The sequence below is a fragment of the Micromys minutus genome, assembly GCF_963924665.1.
Source record: "Micromys minutus genome assembly, chromosome: 29".
NCBI lineage: Eukaryota > Metazoa > Chordata > Mammalia > Rodentia > Muridae > Micromys > Micromys minutus.
In genome coordinates, this window is record NC_137964.1 from 13,132,270 (window position 1) to 13,154,232 (window position 21,963).

General features: G+C 45.8%; 1 protein-coding gene across 10 annotated transcripts in view; it reads left to right on the top strand.

The window, feature by feature from the left end:
* Window positions 1-21,963, top strand: part of CUX1 (cut like homeobox 1) — a gene marked incomplete at both ends in the record, with an annotated part of 307,656 nt that overhangs the window by 57,279 nt on the left and 228,414 nt on the right. For all 10 annotated transcript variants that reach the window (XM_080941110.1, XM_080941102.1, XM_080941104.1 and 7 more), the window contains one exon: window positions 18,538-18,648. In XM_080941110.1, the coding sequence (XP_080797236.1) occupies window positions 18,538-18,648 (111 nt within the window). The remainder of the gene's footprint in view (window positions 1-18,537; window positions 18,649-21,963) is intronic.

Genomic DNA, 21,963 nt, shown 5'->3' on the forward strand with positions numbered 1-21,963 from the left:
TGTCTTTGTCAGCTCCATCTATATGTCTGGAGGGACAGCATACTCAGATGTCACTGTGACAGTTTGTGAAGCAAGGCCAGCTACACAGCCACAGCTACTAGTATTTTTGGTATAAAGCAGTTGCTAAAATTAATTCTAGTCTGAAACTTGATGAATTCTCAGTCATAGAATTAACAGGTTTCAAATGAAAAAATTAGCTTGATTAAAAATAAATTTTTCCCTCCTTCTGGGAAATTTGGAGCCTGTCTATCCCTAACAAACTCAGTTTGAAGTTTTCTTATGCGTTTTAGAGGATCTGTGTACTATTTTTGTCTTGATGGTGGAAAATACAAATTCTGGTATGATTGGAAACTTTACAGATCAGGCCTGTGTCTGAACCTAGGACACTCAGCATAATCCATACCTTGTGGCTGCTTCGTTAGCCCCGAGCTCCAGGAAACAGTGCCGTCATGTCTCAGAGGCAGCCTCAGCCAGTACCACTCACTTCCATTCTGTACCTTCCTCTGAGGCTAGAAGTGTTTCAGTTGTGTGTGCAAATAACACAAGTACACGTGTGGAGGACAGAGGACATTAGGCTACTTCTTCCTTTGTCTGAGCTAGAGCAGATCTTCACCAGGAAGGCCAGGAGCTTGCAAGGCTCCACCTGTCTTTGCCTCCTATCTGTGAACACTGGGTGTGTGCTATTTTAGTGCCTGGTTTTTTACAAGGTCCTGTGGATCCCAACTCAGGTCCTTGCACCTGGAAAGCAAGTGCTGTCAGCTAATATCACTTTAGCCTTGAAGTTCTGGGTCCAGGTGCCCTCGCATGCTAGGCAGGTGCTCTGCCACGGAGCCGTGGCTTTGTCACTAAGCTCTAAGTTGTCGAACTTTTCCTCTTCTCAAGTGTTGTGATTATATGTATTCTCTCTCTACCATGCTTTGAGTAGTATCTATCTATCTATCTATCTATCTATCTATCTATCTATCTATCTATCTATCTACCTACCTACCTACCTACCTACCTACCTACCTACCTACTACCTACCTACCTACCTAAAGCTCCAACTCCGGACCTAAGTGTGGCTGTGAGCAGTACTGAGGTGAAGCACACAGCCTTCCCTTCTCTATCTCGCCCACCCAGGAGGAACAGTAGCTCACCCTGTTCCCTGAATAAGGCCTCTCTGGCAGCCCCTAGGGGTCAGGATCCAGGGGATGAGGTCACAGCAGGAAAAGCAGATGCACTCTGAGAGGGGGAGAGTAGCCCCACACCCCCTGCTCCCCAAACCACAAATGTGTTTTGATAACTAGTGGACTTGGCAAGGGGAGTGATTGGAAACATGTGAGAGGTAACTAGAGCTGAGTTTCAAGTAGTACATATTTGAGAAGTTTTCCCCAATGTAAAAGTTACTCTTTAAGAGCCTTAAACTAATAAAAACAAGGAAATTCCATGTTACGGCTGCCACTTGGCCTTTTCATTTTTATTCCAGAAGTCAGATTTGACAGGTCAGCTGCCGACTGGCTCTGGGAGACCCAGGAACATTTAAGGCAAGGAAGGGACCAGAACGAAAGCTGGCAGCCACAGGGATGGGAAGTTCCCACCACTGTTCACTGCCAGGCTCATAATTCCATTTCACTGTATCCTATTTGTCTGGGGGCCGCTTCCTGTGTTCACTTCATTCCCTGAAGGTGGTTCAAGATTCTGCTAGAGACTCTGCTTGTTTCTTCCCCTTCCTGGGGCCTGATGTCACCGTGAGTTGTACTCTGGCTACTGCCTGCTCATCAACATTTAAGATTGAGAGCCAGGAAAGTAGCTCAGGTGGTAAAGCCTTTGCAATGTAAGCATGAAAACCTGAGTGTTTGGATCCCTAGCACCCATGTAAAATGCTGGGCATGGAAGCTTGTGCATGTAGGATTATAGCACCGGGGAGGTGGATCTAGGTAGCCAGCATACCCAGTCCATGAGCAATAGCTAGGTTCTGAGAGGGAGGGAGAGAGAGGAGGAGAGGGGAAGGGGAGGGGAATGAATGAGGGGGAAGGTGTGTGTGTGTGTGTGTGTGTGTGTGTGTGTGTGAGAGAGAGAGAGAGAGAGAGAGAGAGAGAGAGAGAGAGAGAGAGAGAGAGAGCTATTTCAAAAAACAAAGTGGAAGGCTTGCAAGATAGTTCAGCAGTAAAGGTATTTACTGCCAAGTTCGATGATCTGAATTCAATCCCTGGGGCTTAAGTGATAGAAAGGCAAAACCCAACTCTGCCTAGAAGTTTTCTGACTTTCTCATGTATGTCCTATATATGCCCACACACATGCATATACACACAAAGTAAATAAGTTAACAATAAGTAGATGATAGGGTTGTAAATAATAGAATAATAGCCCCTCAGTGTCGTGTGCATATGCACATCCATGCACACACGCAGACAGAGTTAAAAGTATGTGTCCCATTTTCTTTTAGTCTTTGTCTTTCCGCCTCCCCCAGCCTGTGGCCTCTTTGTTGAGCTACATCTTTCTGCACTCTATTCTTGTGGGTTTTCTTGCTTGTTTGTTATCTTTTAAACCATTCTTGTTTGTTTTTGAAACATGGTCTCATGTAGCCCAGACTGACCTTGAACTCGGTGTACCTGAAGCTAACTTGAACTCTTGGCTTGTCTGCCTCCACCTCCAGAGTGCTGGGATCCCAGGTGTGCTCCACCATATCTAGCTCTTTATTGGTTGTTTCTTCAGAAAAGGTCTCTCTGTGTAACCCCAGCTAGTCAGGAATCTATAAACCTCCTGCCTCTGCCCTTTAAGCTTTGAGGTCACAGGTGTGTTTACCTCCTGCCTTTCTCAGTTACTGTGACCCAAGAGTTCACTAGTACAGATGATGCTTAAACTTGTTTAAAGCAGACCCGGCAAGATGGATATAGATGACTGAATTGTGATAAATAATTCTAATTATGTTTTTGTGAATAAATTGGAGCATTTTCTACATTTGAAAAAAACAAACAAAAAGCAGACATGGCTCTGGAAGTCCCCCAGGTGGGAGGGGATAGGAGAGAAATAGAAAGCTGGGGACACAGACAGGCCTTACCATGAGCCTTAGGAGAGATACAGACCCTGGACTTTAAAATGGGACCCCTACACTCTGGGGTCCACTGGCAGCACAAGAGGGTCAAGGTGAAGTGGTTGCCTCTCTGCTGGTGAAGTCCTGCTGGGCTGCTTCTGGTCAGCAGGCTGTACCTGTGAGTGTCAGGGTGCTTGAGGGTGCAGTAGGCAAATAGCACTGTGTTAGGTTGTCACGGGGATTAAAAACCACAAGGGACATAAAAGATGAGTCAGTAAACTGACAGCAGCTATTTTTATTTTCCTTGCCTTCTGGAATCTTCCCTGTTTCCTGTTCTTGGGAATGCATGTAGCCACTCTGCTTCCTTTGCTGCCTTCCTAATTCCTGATCCTCGGCAGGAAGCACTTTCTCCACCCCACTCTTAGGGGATGCCCTCTGTCCACCACGTGAAGCTGGTCCTGATACCTGTTCTTTCTAGGAGAGGTCCAAACCTTGCAGACATTGAGTGCTCTGAGGGCCAGGACAGTTTTGAGGACCTCTATCCCTTTTCTTACGTTTCCTGCTAGGAGCTCAGTCTATAAATAAGTTAGCTCCTGATCTAGGAAGGGAGAAAGTAGGGTCCCTGTGTCATGGGCCTGAGGGTGTCCTTCAGAGTGATGCCCTGAATTCATGCAGTCCCCTTTTATGTCCATACATCTCTGTAAACTTGATGCCCCTGACTCTGAAACAGTGCAGCCTCTTCCTGCTTGTAGGGTTAAGACAGACCTACAGATTCTTCACAACCTTCACAATCCCATTAGAAACCCCCAGTTCAGACCTTCCCACCGCACAGTCCTTGGTATTGCTCTTGGCAAGCACATTCAGGTGCACAGGGAGCTCAGGAGAAACCTTCTAGCAGACAGACTGCTTGGGAATGGAGTCTGCTGGGAACAAGTCTGCAGTCACCTTCTCCTGAAAGTCTTTTTGTGGTTTGTTTGTTCCTTTGTTTGTTCTGAGGCAGGGTCTCATATAGCCCAAGATGGCTTCCAACTCACTCAGGATGTCTTAACTCCTGAGTTTCCTGCCTCTACTTCCCCAGTGTGGTGATTTTGGGAATACTCGACCACACCTGGTTTATAAAGTCCTGAGAGTGCACTCAGGGTTTCACCTGAACACTACCAACCGAGCCATCTCTATAACCCAAGGTACAAATTGCAGTGAGTATAATTTCCTGCCCCAAGGAGTCTTGATTGGTGATGAGGTACAGAAGACACACCTAGGATGTGGGGTCACTTCTGATGGGAACAGGACTATGACTGTCAGGACTCTCCCCTCCTCACCCCCACTATGTGGCAGCAAGAGTTTGTGGTAATTGTGCTTGTTAATTGTCTGTTTCCATCCTTTAGGCAAGTTCAGACTGCTGCAGTGGCTTATTGACTAGCTTTGTGTGATTGTAGCTAGGGGCCCCTCCAACTTTTAGACAAGCTGGGGTAGCGGATAGAGTTCCTGTTTTGGGGACTAGTGTGGATAGCTGGGCGGCAGCACTTCCAGGCTTGTGTTTAAGATGTGGAGGCCAAGGCCATTCTCACTGAGGATTAAAATGGCTCCTTAACACTACTCTGCTTTACGTGCCAGGCTCTGAAAATCTCAAAAATTAACCACAAAATAAAGCCAAGGATGGTTCAGCTGGTTCAGAGGTGGCAAAATCCAAGTTCCCCATGAACTTAGGCGAGTGGTTAATAGATGTCTGCTCTGAGTTTGGCTTTTCCTGGGAGCCGCTTGGTGTCTTTTCACTTTGTCTTATAACTCCAGGCAGAAACATCTTGAGATCCTTTCAGAGCTTTTATTTGCTAATTAAAATGTGAGAAGGGAACACAGCTACAGGTAGGGTTGTGGTGCAAGGCACAGCTGTGATCTAAAACACACACATACACACACACACACACACACACACATCCAAGCCAACAGTTTTAAAATGAAGTTATTAGCACTTCGCCTGTAACTGCGATGGCTCTTAACTTTCACAATCCGTCTCTTATGCAGCCCGCTCCCCTGCAACTCTTCTGAGTGTCTAGATTTTTTTCTCATTTTGCTTTCTTTGCAGTGCTGGAGAGCAAGCCCAGGGTCTTGTGGGCATGCAGCAAGTGCTTAGCTACAGACCTTTAACTCCACACCTCCCTCCTAGTTTCTGGTGTTATAGTCCAGGATGGCCTTGGAATCACAATGTATCCATGGTGGCCTGGAAGTTTCTGTGTGGATCAGGCCTGGGCTAGAAGTGATAACCCTCCTGCCTCGATTTTTCTGATCTAGGACTATAGTCATCATACTGGTTTGTGTTTTGAGACACGACTTTGCTCTTTGTGGAGACCTGAGTAATTTCCACTTGGTATTGTAGCCCAGGCTGGCCTTGGGTTTGCTTTGATCACCCTGCTTCAGTTTCCCTAGTGCTAGAATGACAAATGTGCACTATCATGAAAGTGTTGGTCATGTGCATATGTTATAGTTTTCTAGCCACTCTGGGAGGTCTAATCAGTTGTCTATTTTTACAGGAGAGAAAACTGAAGCTTCTGGGCTCTTAGAGAAATGCCTACATTTTATTCAATGAGGAACCAGCTCTAGGATGGGGCCTGGGCTGCCTTGAGCTCAAGACACCTGGTTGCTCACTTAGAAAAAGCTTCAGGACATGAGTTCAACCCCCATAATCCACATTTTGTTTTGTTTTTAAAGAAGATGGGCATGGTGTTATGCACTTGTTATCAAAGGGCTAGGTAGATCCCTGGGGCTTACTGGCCAGCCAGCCTTGCCTTCTAGAAGAACTCCAGCTACTAAGAAACCCTGTCTGAAAAACAAGGTGGAATGACAGTGAAGGCCAATACCACAGTACGAGCACACTTGTGTACCTGCACACACACGAGTGTATACTTTTTATTCTAAGAACATGGGGCTGTGTGAGAAAGTACCGGCTCCCAAGTGTGCAGCTGCTTAAGGGATAAGGATATACAGCCTACTCAGATCCTGAAAATGATCAGCAGCCAGTTGCTCATCAAGCTTGTTCTTTATCCTAGACACTCCAAAACGTGTCTGTCCCAGTGTGCATGCCTCAGGTGGCTCCTTTTTATTTATTTTATAGTTTCTGATTCATAGTCTAGATCTATGCTGACAGATGTTTGTGGCAATACACGTGCATACACACACACACACACACACACACACACACACACACACACACACACACAGAGAGAGAGAGAGAGAGAGAGAGAGAGAGAGAGAGAGAGAGAATATGAATATCTGCTAGGCAGCTTAGCCATCAGCGCTTTCCCAGGGAAGTAGCATGGAACCTTTGCCAGAGTGGCTGATGCCCTAACAAATTGATTCCTGCCAAACAATGGAGATAAATATTTTCAACAGACAGAAATGTTGGCTCCCAAAGTGTTCAAATTAAAGGCTTATTTCTGAAACAAATACTTTAGGAGGAAAACATCTCTACCAGCCTAGATGAGATCAGGGTTATTCCTCTTGGCAGTGGTATGATTATTTTGAGATTAAAACACAATGGCTTCCCTCTGCCTGCCTCTTTTTCTCTAAGATGACCTGCTCACCCGTCCTTGTTTCCTAGAAAAGGGGAGTTGCATCAGATCTGAGCATGGGGAAGAGGCAGGGTGGGTTTCCCACAGAGCATGCAGACACAAATTGAGCAACAGACATACTCAGCTCTTTCCCTCCTGAGGGGAATCTAGACAAAGCTGTACATCCATCTGGCCCTCAGTTTCCTGCCCATAAAATGGGCACCAGTATTTGCTGAGATTATAGTCATATACCTCTATTCCCTGTGCTGGGGGTTGAACCTAGGCCTTCATCTATATTAAACAGGCACTGTACCCAGTTCTGTCATGACCCTAAGAACCTGGAAGGTCAGAAAACTAGCACTGCCTAACAGGATTTTCTGGACTGATAGGACAAACAGTCTTTATTCCATTTATCACATATAGCTTGTGATCTTTAACATATGGTTATTGTGCAAAGTAGTCTGGTGTTATTTCTGAGACAGGGCCCTATATAGCCCAGGCTGGCATTAAACTCTTTATATAGCTGAGGATGACCTTGAACTTCCAACCCTCCCAACTTCATCTCCCAAGTGTAAGGATGACGGGCACATGCCTCCACGCTCATTTTTTTTGTAGTATTGGAGACTTAACTCAGGGCTTTGTGCATACTAGACAATTACTCTACCAAATAAGCTATACAAATTTCCCTAGTCCAGAGAAACTGAAATCTTGATTTAACTTTTACCCATGCATCTGCTGGGAGCTGCAGTTTCGATTTTTAGCTTGCCTGTCTCTCTTAGTTTCATTCCTTGGGTCCAGTTAATATACTGTTGGGTCAGTCCTCTGAAGAGATCTCAGGCCTGTCTCTGTTGTGCAGAAGTTCAGGTCTGTGTCTCCATGATGTGCTTTGTCTAGACCACTGGGCAGGCTGACTTGAGTGAGCTCATTTGTATGGAATTGGTTCTCTTCTTCCTCTGTGTGGATCCTGGGGATCAAATGCAGGTTCTCAGGCCCTGGAGGTGGCACGTTACTAGATTAGCTATTCCACTTGCCCTTTTATTTAAAACAAAACAAAAAAAATTAACAGTCTTTCACTATGTAAGGCAGCCTGGCATCAGACCACGTTTTAGTCTCCTGAGTGCAGAGAGTACAGCTGTGCGCCACCATGCCCAGTTTATGCAGGGCTGAAGATCCCACTCAGCTTCAGACATGGCAGGCGGGTTCTCTACCAACTGAGCTACGTCTTTTAATGTACACTGAAGTGCACCATGTGATCTAGGTGGTCAGCATGTCATATCAGTGACCAAGTGAATAATGGATTGAATTTGTCTCAGAGTGTGTTCTGAGTGAACTCTGAATGGGCCAAGCAGAGGGAGCCTGGAGGAAGCATCTCCCAGACAATTGTTAGCAGTAACTGGTTAGAGAGCAGAGTAATGAAGGTCTGTGGCTGCTTCTCTCCCAGGTTCATCTCAAGGCCCACAGGAATGGCAATGTCCATAGCACCATGTTTTCTAGGCAGGGCTGTGCTGGAGACTATAGTCTGGGGGACACAGGAAGCAAAGTACACTGGACCCAACCAGGGGTGAAGGTGCATTTTCTCTTTAGCCCAGGTACAAGACAACCAGGGGCAAAGCTTACTGATTGTCAGACAGATAGACAGACAGAATCATCAGACATCAGGATCTGGCTTTGGGTGGCATGGTGGAGGGTTGGTGTGCTGCTGGGGAGGGTCAGGAGGCTTCTGTGGGCATTAGGGAAAAGAAAGAGGAAGGTGACTTCTGTTTGGAGGCAAGAGTCTGAAGACAGAAGTCAGCCTGCTTCATCTGTGTCCAAAGAACCCAGTGCCTGGGGTGGACATTTCAGAAAGTCCAGTACTAGGCAATTCACACTGTCCAGTTGATCTCTAAAGCCATACCCCTTCTTCTGTACAGCTTAAAAGGCTGACTTCCCCTCCCTTCCTGACACCGGCTGCTCTTAGAACGCCTGCTGTCTGGTGTTCCGTATATTTCATTATTCACCCCGGAATGCTGTCTCTCACGTCTTACTGTCTAGGAGTCTAGCAGGTATTGTATGGGGTGCAAGGCTTTTCAGATGCAGCTGTGGTTTATTTTTGCACTGGGTGTGTGTGGGGGGGCTTGGTTGTGATGGGTGTAAAGCAAAACTAAAACCCTCCAAATCTTGGGTCTCTGTTAAAATTTCTCCATCTTAAGAGATTCACTGGAAGGCTTATATGGCCCAGAACTCAGAGCAGGCTAGACTGTCTAGCCAGGCTAGACCAAGGAATCTTCTGTGACTGTAAGCATGTAATGCCATGACCAGCTTTTTAAAAAATATGGGTGCTGGGGGAGCAAAGTCAGATCCTTATGCTTGCACGGTCTCTTGGTTTCTTTTACTATTGCTGTGATAAAATACCTTTGAAAAACAATGTTAGGGAGGCAAGGGTTTATTTTAGCTCACAGTTTAAGGTATAGTCCATTATTGCAGGGACATCAGAACAGCAGGAGCTTGAAGCAACTGGTCTCATCACATTCATAGCGAGAACTAGGGATCGGTGAATGCATGTGCTGCTTGGCTCCATAATACAGGTGCAGGATCCCAGCCAGGAAATAGGGCCAGCCTCTCCACCACCGTTAATGCAGTCACAATATTCCCACAGGCACACTGAGAGACCCATCTCCTGGGCAAGTTTAGATTTTTGTCAAATTGACAATTAGCACTAATGGTCACATGCAGCTAACACTAGCAACTGAACTCTCCACAGCCTTAAGCATGCAGTACTACTCTTACCAAGTTTGGGGTTTGTTGCTGCTCTGCAGATGTCTGTGGGACCCAGAAGAGCAGGTGTGACAGCCACAACAAACACTGCTTAGACTATATCGTGTCTCACTAGACCTCTCCACTCGTCTCTAGGAGGAGCTCAAAGGCACTATGCCCATTCTGTGGGTGACATGGCTTGCTGAAGGCCCCCCAGGTACAAGGGTATGCATTCAGACTGGTCAGTGCTGTTCCTTACAAGCCAGTGAGGTATTTCTTAGTGGAATTTGGAATTTACAAATTATCCTTTCTGAAATTAAAAAAGTGTTTTTAACATTTACTTCTTGGGTTAGTGCACCGTGCCATAGGACATAGACCCAAGTCTGTGTTCTCTCGCATACATGTGGAGGTCCCAGGACAAAATTATGAAGTTGGTTGTAAGACCTGGGGATCTAGATCAGGTTGTTAGGCTTGCCAACAAGCACCTTCACCCACTGAGCCGTCCTGACAGCCCACGTTATCCTTTCTCATTTACTCTGGGTTTGCTGTGGAGCAGGGTGTATCCTTGAGATTAAGTAAACTGTGTAAACAGCTACTGTGCGCTGTAAGATTATTTGAAGAGTTTCATGCTTCTTGCTTGACCTTAGTTTTTAAGGGGGATGAAGATGGCCCACTGTGGCACACAAAGATTGCTCACCAAAGCTTACAACATAGAGTTTCTGTCTCATCCCTGGGAAGGTCATATACTGGCAAAGACTTCCTTGTGTACTTTGCCTCCCCCCTGCCACTTTTTTTTTTTTTTTTTTTTTTTTTTTTTGGTTTCCTTAGTTAGAAAAGAGTGTGTTTTTTTTTCTCTCTTCTTAACAGATTTTATTTTTATTTTTGTGTATCTTCCCACCCCCTTCCTGTGGGTGGGTGAGTAGGTGTAGAGACAGAAAAGGATATCAGATCCTTTGGAACTGGAGTTACAGGCAGTTGTGAGCCATCTGATGGTGGGTCCTGGGAATCAAAATCAGATTGTCTGCAAGAGCAGCAAGAGCTGCTGAGCCACCTCTCCATCTTCCTTTCCCCCTGTTCTTATATGATAGGATTTTTCAGTATGACCTGTAAACCTCTTTGTATGTAGGCTTGTATCCCCAGCTCTGTGGTCCCTCCTAGGCCTACCTTTCAGCTCCATTTGTCCTTTTTCCCTCATTGCTCCATGTTGATGACCAGCACAGCCCCTATCAGCCTATCCAAGTATTTAGTGAGAGAGACTGATATTGGCAAGGCTGTTCTGCTGTGGGTCTCCTTTTCAACTGCCCTATCTTTCCCACAACTAGATGCCTTTAGGGTCTACTGGTAGTCGGCCTGATTCCATAGTACTGTGGCTTCCACATAGGGACTCCCTAATCTTCAGAGTTGTCACCCCATATCTTTCTCTACTGCAAGAGGTTCTGTGTCTATAAAGCTTTCTGTAGGAATCCTGAAGCTGTGTAAGCAGGTGTGTGTGTGTGTGTGTGTGTGTGTGTGTGTGTGTGTGTTTGCAGTGGCTAGCTTGATTCCTGTGGGTGTACATGTTTAGGGGAGGTCATTTTTATACTTCTCATTGAATAGACAGACTTACCTGCTGCTGTCTGACCCTGGCCTGCCCCTCACAGCCCCTTTGACCCCTTCTTCATAGAAGCCTGGCTGGCTGCTGCTCTGCAGATGGTACTCTCTTGTCCACTGCAGTCCCTGGGTTGCAGTGACAAGGTTCCCAGCATCTCTGAAGCTGTTATGTTCTGTCACATGAGCACAGTTGAGGGTAAGTCCTGAAAGAATGAGTACTTGGCCTGCCTGAGCCCCAGTGCAGTGAAGACAGAGGCCCTTCACAGAAACTTAGGTGCCTTCCCTTCAGAAGGATTTGCCCTCCTTTTCTTTGTGATTTGCATCTCACTTTTCTCCACCAGCACATTTCCTTCTGTCTTGTCTATCTTTCCTGCCTCTCTCTCCTTCTCTGTTAAACAGCAGTCCCCTCAGCTTGCATGGCTTCTGGTTTATCTGACAGTCTCCAGAGCCCCTACCCTGGTCTAGGATGCTGGTGGCAGAGTGAATCTAGGGCTGAGGCCAAGTGTGTGGCTTCGCTAGTAAAGAGAAATTAAAATTAACCTTGATGTAATGGTTATTGTGCCCTGAACTTGAGATGTATTATCTTAATTAATCTCCAGAGAAGGGACACCAACTGACCACGGCTACCACAGGCTGTGGGAGGGAGGAGTCCAAGTTCCTGTCCAGGGTTTCCCTGTGCTACTGATTGAAAGATTTCCCATCATCCATCCATCCATCCATTTCACAGTACTGGGGATGGAACCCAGGGTCTTTCACTTCTGGACAATCCATCTATGTCCAGCAATGCTCCTGGCTCCTCACTGGTGTACACTAGGCCAGAGCTCTACCACTGAGCTAAGCTCTCAGCTCTGACTGGAGAATTCTAGACAGGCCACTGCTGATTGTATTCTTCACCCTTTATTGGGGAAACACTCTAATGCTGAGCCACACCCCTACCTGTGGCCAGATATTTTGAGTGGGGGCTAGAGGAGGTGACAGGAATTTGATGATGACTGAGCCCTGAATCTTCATTCCTTTGAAACTGGAGCACCTCCTATTAGTCCAAACTGATGTGGGAGCTAAAGTATGGGCAAACTGCCTGTGTCTTAATCATGGAGGACTGCCTCTCTGTATTCAGCAGCTCAGGTTTTACTTGCGTTGATGTCGCTGACAATTCCTCTGTGAACTGTCGCTGTTCTCATGGGTTTGACAGGCAGTCTCTAAGGGGACAGTATTTGAAATCAGTTCTCAGATTAAGGGTAGAGTTTGGGTCAGCAAGAAGATTCAGTGGGTAAAGAAAGGTGCTTGCAATCAAGACTAATGGGCGGAGTTTAGTCCATAGGACACACATAATGGATGGAGAGATCTGACTCCCTAAAGTTGTGTTCTCTCCTCCTCTCCCCTTCTCTCTGTCTGTCTCTATCCCTGTCTCTTTATCTCTGTCTTTGTCTCTTCCTCCCTTCCTCTCTCTTTCTCTCTCTCTCCCACTCCCACACATGAATATACATATAATTTTTAAATAGAGTAGAGATAATGCAAAACAACACTTTGCTTGTGTTATTGATACATCAGTTAGAGGCACTGATTCTGATTTGCCAAGAGACTGCAGTGGCCATGAAGACTCCTCTGGAGGTCTAAGGAGACCCATCCAACAGAAAGCCTGGCCAGTGGTATACAGAGGCCTGCTCCTGCAGGCTTGAGGATGAGCCTCAGCAGAAGTGCGGCGCCCTTCAGGCACATTCTTATTATAGCAAAAGAAAGAAAAAAGACCCACTTTTGTGTGTGAGCGTGGGTGCACATGCACATTTGCACCCCATGGCATGTTTGTGGAGGTCAGAGGATAACTTGCAGGAGTTGGTCCTTTATACTTTGTGGGTCCAAGAGATCAAACTCAGATTGTTAGGCTTGGCCATAAATGTCCTTACTTGCTGGAGCCATCTCAGCAACCATTAAGACTGATTTTATACATCCTCTCCATGTGCTTTTTTCTCCTTCCTTCCTTTCTTCATTCCTTCCTTTCCTTTCTCTCCCCCACTTCCCTCCCTCCCTTCCCTTCTGCCTTCCTTTCCTCCCTCTTTCTCTTCCTTTCTTCTTTTCTGAGACATGTTTTCTATTTAGCCCAGGCTGACTCCAACCTCCGTTATCCTGCCTAAGCCTTCAAGGTGCTGGGATAGTAGGCATGCACTACCATGCCCAGCTCCAGTTGCTTCCACATAGGTATTGCATGGTATTCTTTGGTTTGTCGTCTTTTAAATGCATTTCACTTGGTCCAGAGGCTGGAGTCCCCACAGAGAGAAACTTGGAACTATTAGGAACTCTGAGAATTAGCCATAGACAGAGATCCCAAAGTTCAGGGCAAATAGCCATACCTCTGTCCCTCCGGACAAGGAAGGCCTGTATGTATGTGAGCTCTCACACAGGGGACATGCCAGTATCCATCTGCTTTCCATGATGATCCTGAGCTTTGGCTGTGCCTTTGGAAGCTCTTCTGAGGAAAGGCAGAGGCTCTGAGGGATGAAGAGCACACACTCATCACCAGATTCCCTTTTTGTTTTGGCATACATAGCTTGGCCATGTAAGCCACATGTTGTTCAGGGGCCATGCTCTTCAGAAGCCAGAGTTTCACCTTGGACCATGTCATCTAGTCATCTAGGGAGGGACCCCTTTGAAAAAGAAAACAGTTTGTGTATGAGGTGCTGTATTGCTCAGATATTTCTTAGTGACATTTCTAGTGCTTTCCACCTTGTTGGATGTATCAGGTTATGAGTTCATGTGTATATTGCCAGCCCTGTTAACCTGGAACCTAGGGTCAAATAGGACATGGAGTTTCTGGCTGGCTGGGTGTTTTTGGTTTTGTGGATGGCTGTAGCTGCCGTGTCAGCCTCCCGCAATTCTCCCCTTCCCCTCTGGCCAGTGAGTCCACTTTGAAAGACAAAACTGTTTGGCAAAAGATAGCTCATCTTACTCCCCCCCACTTTTTTTTTTTTTTTTTTTTTTTGGCTAGAGTTGGAATGTTTACGAGTTAGGCGCATATTCTATCACTGAGCACCAGCCCCAGGCCTTCACTTGGAGATTCTAGCAAATATTCTACTGATGAGCAACAACCCCTCAGCCCTTCTTTGGGGAATTCTAGGCAGGTGCTCTACCTCTAAACCACACCTCTAGCCTCTTCTGGAGGATTATAGGCAAGTGTTCTAACGATAGACCATACCCCCAGAGAGGAATGTTGCTATGTTGCTGAAGATGGCCCTGAGCTCTCAAATGTAAATGATCTCCCCCTCCCCAATCTGCCAACCATCTGCAACTAAAGGCCTGTGCTATTGAACCTGGATAGTAGGATTTAAAAAATCAACACATTCCTATTTTCCCAAGAAACAGCAAGAGTACACACTTCATAGTAAGTTTCTTCTTCCCTGGCTCCTGAGAGCAAACACAGTTCAGGTTTCTTCTGTTTCTTTCTGGAAATCATTAGAGACTGGTTAGCATGTGGAGAAAGTCTTTGTGAAGTGTAAGTCCTATTTGACGATTTACAGATTTTGTCTAAGTATGTCCTGTCCCATGCCCCACATAGCAGTTTTGGTTCCATGTAAAAAAACATTTTCTCCTGATGGATGATTCTGTGGTGGTGTTTTTAAAAACCACCACAGAATCGTCCACCGGTGCTTATGCCAAATAGTGCTGTCCACAGGCAGTACATTGGTTCCAGTTTCTCCCTTTTTTTGCATCTTAATGCCTTTCAGATGTGGGGACTCTCTGTGCTCCTGTTTCCATGTGACCTGTGACTCATGGGCTGATGATTCTGTATTTTGGTCCCTCATCTCCCCTTCCTCTCAACACATTAGATTCTCTTATTAGTACGTCATTGTCTTTGACACTTTGAGAATAGACAGACTCAGTAGATAATAAAACCGTGTTGGCCTGGAGTTTTATAGCTGTCTGTTCCCTTGGTCTGGAGCTGGAGAATGTAGATCTTATTCTCCTAAAGGATTTGCTGGGGGCTGGGGAGATGGTCCAGTGAGGCAGGCACCTGATACGAAACTAAGTATGAGGATTTGGATTTGGAACTTGAGCACCCATGTTAAAAGCTAGGTGTGGCAGTGCAGGTCTGCAGTCCCAGCTCTGGAGGAGTAGACACCAGTGGATGGACCCCTGGAGCTCATTAGTACCCAGTCTGACTGAATCTATGAACTTTAGGTTCAGTGAGGGACCCTGTCTCAAAAAGTGAGGGAAGAGTGGTGGAGAAAAATTCCTGCACCAATCTCTGGCCACCATAAGTGATCCCCCCCCCCTTTCTGTTTGGTGGTGGTTTACATTTTTTTGGAAGCAATTCAGTCTAAGACGTTGAACCTTCCAAATGTGCCCAGCCCTATCTGGAGCAGTGAAGCTCCACACATTGGCTAAAGGCTCAATCTACTCACGGTGTCAATCTGTTTCTGTGGTGGCAGGAGGCAGCCCAGCATTAAATTTGGAGACCCCTGTTGGCTCCTCATGTTGGTTCACATATGTCTGCAAGTTTGGGTAAAGGAGTGAGGTGGAATCCTAGAGTCTCTGACTACCAGCAGCAAGTGGCCCCAGGTGTGCTCGCTTTGCTGTGTAATGTTGGAGGAGGTTCCTGGGCTCCAGGCCACCTGTTCCACTCAGGCTGTCTGACCTCGGAATCAAAGAGACACATAGTGGGGTTAGGAAGCAGAGGGGTCTGACCTATGTCCTTCGTTTTGTTTGTGCCGTGTGTGTGTGTGCTCGTGCATGTGCAACCACATGCACGTGCAACCACACCCTCACTCTACTGCCTCTCCCTGTGCATGTGTGGATGCCAGTAGACAACCTCTGCTGTCACTCCTCAGGTGCCATTTATCTTGGTCTTAACTGAGACAATTTCTCATTACGGTGGGAGTTGTTTTGTAGGCTGGATGGCCAGTAAGCTCCAGGGACGCTCTGTTTTCTTTCTAACGGCATAGCTTTTTATGTGGATGTTTAGATGTAACTTAGGTCCTGTGCTCACAAGTCAGCTGCTTTACCCACTGAGCTTCCTTTCTAACCTTATTTGTTTGTTTGTTTGTTTGTTTGTTTACTTACTTTCGGTGCCAGGTTGGTCTCAAACTTGATATGAAGCTGAAATTGGCCTTCAACTTCTGATCTTTCTGCTTCCACCTCTTGAGTTCTGGGATTACAGGAATACACCACCATACCAGCAACCCTTTGTTCTTACTTTATCCCCTAAAATGTACTCGCTGGGAGGGCTAGAATCCCTCAAGTTCCCTCAACACTGAACACTCCATGGAGTTAAAGAAGCTAGGATATGCAACTTGTGCTATAGATAGCTGGAGACCCAGGTTTTTCCACAGCAAGCAGCAGGATCCTTGTTGAAAAAGCAGCCAGCACCGGTTTTCTGTTTCTCCAAGTTGTGTGTGTGTGTGTGTGTGTGTGTGTGTATGTGTGTGTGTGTGTGTGCACTCGCGCGTGCGTATGTGCCTGTGCCTGAAAGGAAATATCAACTTCTCCCGTTCCTGTCATATTTCAATATTGGCTTTTATCCGCCCTTCTCCAAGTCTCCCGTTATAACTTTTTCTGCTGCTTAAATATAGCCGTTTAAGTCCTCCTTCTTGCCAGATTGTTTATATTTTTGCAAGCCTTCTGCGTTATCTGTGGCTGCTTGCTTGCCTCTCTCTCCATCCCACTTCCCCACGTTGGTGGCTGTTGCTCTTTTTCCCCTGCCTCCTCTTCTCTGGGATGACTTTCAAATGTGGTCTATCAAAACGCCCAGTGTTTCCCTCTTTTCTGCAGTAGCTTTGACATCTGTTCTTGAATGCTAGCCCACAGTATTGCTTTGGATTTGCTCAGCCAGGATTTGTTTGAATGCCAGAAATACTAAAGGGAAGAGTGTGGCATGAGGCCTCTCCCCACCTCACAGTTCCCCTCTCCACATTTAAACTGTCTTTAGATTTCTAAGTTGACAGCATGCTGGTTGGTTGTTCCAGCTCTCTGTCATCTTGTCTGGCTAGGATCCACACCATCATGGTACCAGGGAAGCATCACCCAGGATGGCTTTCTTGCCTGCTTGGTTGTTTCCACTGAAAAGGAAGTAGGAGGCTGGGGATCGTGTATAGTTCATAGAGAGCCTAGTATGCAGGGAGTCCTGGTATTTCTTCTCAGCACCACAGAGAGTAGTGGCACATGCCTGTGTCTCCAGCTTTAAAGAAGAGGAGGCAGGAGAACCAGAATAATATGTCTACCTCAGGAGGGAGACCTTTCCTTTACTTCACATCCTTCTGGAAAGTTCTTCAAGGCTCGTTGACTTTCACTTTCCATCCCAGCCTCACTCAGGTGGTAGCAGGGAATGTCTTCTGAGTGACGGACACCTTATTCTGCCCACCAGTTCTCTTCCGTGTGCCTTTCCATGCTGTTATCTGAGCGCCTCCAGCTCTGGGGACATGCATCGTTCGTCTCCTTTTAAGACTTGTAGACTTTCTGGGAATTGCTAGAGTGCGTGCTAGTAAGCATGAAGTCCTGGGATCTGTCCCTAGCACTGTTTAGTACATGCCTATAATCCTAACAATTGGGAAGAAGAAGCAGGGGCAGTCAGATTGGGAATTCAAGGTCATCTTCAGCTTTATAATAAGTCTAAGACCAGCCTGGGGTACATGAGACTGTCTCATAGGGGGGAAATTATAAATTGTCTTAGGAGGTAGGTAGACTCTGGTGGTCTGCCTGGCCTTTCAGTTCTCTCAGAAACAGGATAATGGGACCGGTTGTGGATTCACTTATAACAGTCACTAATGCCACAAAGAATATTATGTTCCATGTGTTCAGTAGCTGAATTTACTTGACTTAGAATATGAGACAGCAGGCCATTCAGTGGTCAGTCACATGGCCCGTGTACCTGCTGTGAGCCTGGAGCTCCATCCTGGGCCCATCTGCTGTGGGCTGCTCCAGGCAGCTCCTCATGGCAGATTCTCCCAGAGTCTTCAGGACTGGGGCACAGATTCTCTGACACTGTGTGGAACCGATTGGCCTTCAGAACAGAGCCCTCAGACTGGCTAGTCTTCTGGGAACCTACTCTGGGGATTCTCAGGCTCCATGGCATTTGGAATGTTTGGTGAACTTTGCCTCTGAAAACCTTACAGGATAATGGAAATAATTATTCTTGGGATTTGTTTTTTAAACGTCCCTCTTGTAAACTAATAGGTTAGTGGTTGCAATTGGGATGCCTGGTCTAGTGTAAGTCTTCAAGAAGTATTTGTTGCGTTGTTGTTCCCTCAAGTCTCAGGTTCATACGATAGTAGGCCAATTATGTAGAGTCCCACCAGGGGAAACACCATGTTAGGCAAGTGGACCAGAACTCAGGAGAACAGCCTAGAGAGATTCGGGCATTGACCCAACTGTGGTTTAGCAGTTTAGTTGTGTGTCGCCGTAGGGAGGAATCCTTTGTGCAGTGCTATAAGGCACAGTACAGCATGCTGAGCAAGTTTGGTTTTCTCCATCTAGTGTCTGTGGGACAGGTGTTGGGTAGCTGTATTATTCTTATGGTCCTTAACATGGTCCTTGAGACCATTGCCTCCTGCCCATGAATTGATTCCCAGGGGCTCTTCTCTTTGTTCAGGGCCAATATACACATGATCCCTCCTGATAGAAACTGCAAAGTATAATCTTGCTTTTCTTTTCTGGATATCCCCACAGAGAGAACTTGATGCCACCGCAACAGTATTGGCAAACAGGCAAGATGAGAGCGAACAGTCCAGAAAGCGGCTCATTGAGCAGAGCCGAGAATTCAAGAAGAACACTCCAGAGGTGAGCTGGGACTGTGTCAGTCTTCAGGAGGGGTCTTATGACCCCTGGGGAAATTCAGAAAACTTACTGAGACATTTCTTAGTTTTCCAGAAAAATTGCATGGCGAGATGCACAATTCTTTGTTTGGAGGCCCCAGACTGCACCCTGGCAGGGAGAGTGTGCTTCACCCAAGCCACGGGTGTGCGGCAGTGGATGAGTTGTTAGAATCAGTAAGAAATCTGCTGATACCAAGTTCAGACATTGCATAGGTTGGGCACGAGCAGCTTCAGGCTCACACTCTGTTCCAGCCTCTGATAAATCAGGATGATGTTAACTGAAGTCCTTATGGGGCCATTGTGGGCCAGTGGGCTTCCTGCTAGACCTACTTCTGTGATGTTAAGTGGGTTCAAAGATACATTGTACCAATATTTCTGGTAAAACCTTGTTTTCTCTGTTAAGGACTTTGTTGAACCTCTGTGTTTCCTGACACAGGTTGTTAGGGGTAGTAGGAGCACTCTCTTTCTGGCCTTTTCTTTTAAGAGTGTGTTGGAGTCATATTTGTGCCTTTTTTCATTTCCATGACAAAAATACCAGACAAGTAGCTTAAGAGAAGAGGGTGGAGCTTGGGCTGTCCTGTCCATTCTACAGTGAGGAAACAGATTAATGCTGGATAGAGTTCAGTTGGCTTAATCCTTTATATGCAGTTTGGTCCTTCCTCCACTTTTCAAATGTAGGTGTGCACCATTACAGGTGACACTGGGGATGGGATCTTGCACGTTGGGCAAGTTCTGCTAGCCGAGGCGCCTCTCCATCACCTAAATCTTTCTAGCCATTGTTTCCTTTTATCTTTTGAGTTAGCGGTTCCCTGTATAGCCTAGACTAGCCTTCAGACCCACAATTAGCCTCCTGAGTACATCACCACAACTAAACCACAACTAACTTAAGTGTATCTTGTATTAGATATCTTTAAAGGATTTTAAGGCCAGGGTTTAGATATGGGTGGAGATGGGGGTTCAGTTAGTGTCCTGGGATGCTCAAAGGGGAAGAATGGGGATCTGCAATGGCACATGGAACAGTCTGACCGTGTGGAGGAAAGAGCTGTACCCATATGTGTGGAGTCCTGCTTAAGGTTGCATCTAATTATCTTGGTGACATTGATAATTTCCAGTAGTTAAATCCACCCAGTCATTCAACTCTTAAAATTAGAGTTTTGTGTCTCCAGATCAATAAATTAATAAATATTTAGCAGTGTTAGTTATGATTTTAATCTAAAGATTATGATTAATGTGAAGTAGATTGCAGTTACTTTGTAAGTACAAACTTTCTTTAAAAAGCTTCATTTCCTATGGCTTTAAAACAATTATTTATTTATATGATGTAGTGGCAGTATCTGGTGGAACTCAGGCTAGCCTAATCCTTAACAATGTGGCTGACAATGTTGTTGAATTTCTGCTTCTTTTTGCCTCCAGCTCCCAAGTGTACTGAGATTGTAGGCATACAGTACCATGCTTGATTTCCTTGATACTGGGGATCGAACCCAGAACTTCATGCATTGCAAGTCTTTCAGCCATCTTAGCCCCATACCTCACCCTCCATATGGAATTAATAGCTGCTCTTTGAGTAGACCAGGTATTATCTCAAAGAAGCAGTTTTTATTCATAAATTTCTACCTTTAAAATGTATCATATGTATGAGTGTTTTGCCTTCATGTATGTTTGTGCACCACATGTGTGTCTGTTGCCTGAGGAGGCCAGAAAAGGGCTGTGGATGTCCTGGAACTGAAAGTATAGGTACTTAAAAACCCACCATTGCGGGTGCTAGGAGTTGAACCCTGGTCTTCTGCAAGAGCAAGTGCTCTTAACCACTGAGCCATTTCTCTAGTCCCAGATGATGGATGTCTTAAGTGCCTATTGCTTTCCTGTTATTTGCTTCAGGTGACTTGATGACTACATACATTTCTGATCCAAAGTTCTAATATCTGTCCCCTAAAACATGGTAACATCAGGACACTGCTTACAGAGCTTCTGACATTTACATCTGGACATGTGTACACATGTATATAGTAGGACATGTTTGTACTTGTGAAAGGCTACTTCTGTACCTGGTATTTGCTACCCATGGTGTGTCTTTATTAATTTGAAAGCCCAGTCTGTGACACACACTTGCTATCCTTCTATTGAAGAAAGCTGAGGCAGTAGGATCTTTGTTTCCAGGCCAGCCTAAGCAACTTAGTGAGACCCTGTCTTAAAATAGTAAGTAAAAATAGGGCTGTGGGCATATGGTTTAACAGTATAGTGCTTGCCTACAGTCTTTCTGTAAGGGGCTAGGGGCCATAAAATGCTTGCCTAGCATGTACAAGGTTCTGGGCTCAGCCTCACCTAATATAAAATAAGCTAATACAAAACTGGAATTAGCTTAGAACACTAGAGAATGCTTAATGCTTTAGGCGCAGTGAATCTTTGCTTCACAAGCTAGCTTAGGGGCCCCCACTGCCTCCCAGAGAGAGAGAGAGAGAGGGAGAGGGAGAGAGAGAGAGGGAGAGGGAGAGGGAGAGGGGGAGGGAGGGAGAAAAGGAAAGGAAAGGAAAGGAAAGTAAGACCTAATTTAATAGCTATCAGTTTAAAATACTCCCCAGGGCGGTTTGTACTGATAGTTACTCATTTTGTAGATATGTACGGACCACTTTCCATGTGTCAGACAGTTGAGTCCTGGGAAGAAAATCCTAACCCCTTTCTTTAGAGTTTCTCTTCCACCAGGTAGTGGACCATGGCCATGGCAAGCTGAGTGCCGGGATCCCATAACTGGCATATTCTGCCGAAGTCTTTCCTTGCATCATACACATATCCATGTGACAGTATTCTCTGTATGAGCCACAGATGGCTCAGTAACCTTTTATGTAGATAAATACTTCTGCTTTTTTGAGTCTCGTTAGAGCCATGTCTTTCTTAATCTGTCTGCCTACCTGCCTGTCTGTCTGTCTGTCTCTTTTTCAGTATTTCTTGTGGGTTGGTTTATTTGTCTGTTTTGTTTTGATTTACCCTGTGCTGGGGATTGAACCCACAGCCTCACACCTGCTCAGAGAAGCCATACTGCTGAATGTCTCGTGACTCAGGTCTTGCCTTAGGTCTTTGGTTGAATGTGGTTTCAAGGACCAGATTAGTGTCTTCAGTACCTGGTGTGCTTCTAGAAGAAGCCTGTACACTCTGGTGTTTAGATGAGCTTTACATTATGTCAGCCATTTTTGATGGGATGGCTAAGAAAAAAGCTGGGCTGCCCTACAAGCCACTCCTTAATTGTCTTTTTTCACTACAATGTGTTTTTTTTTTTCTCTCTATC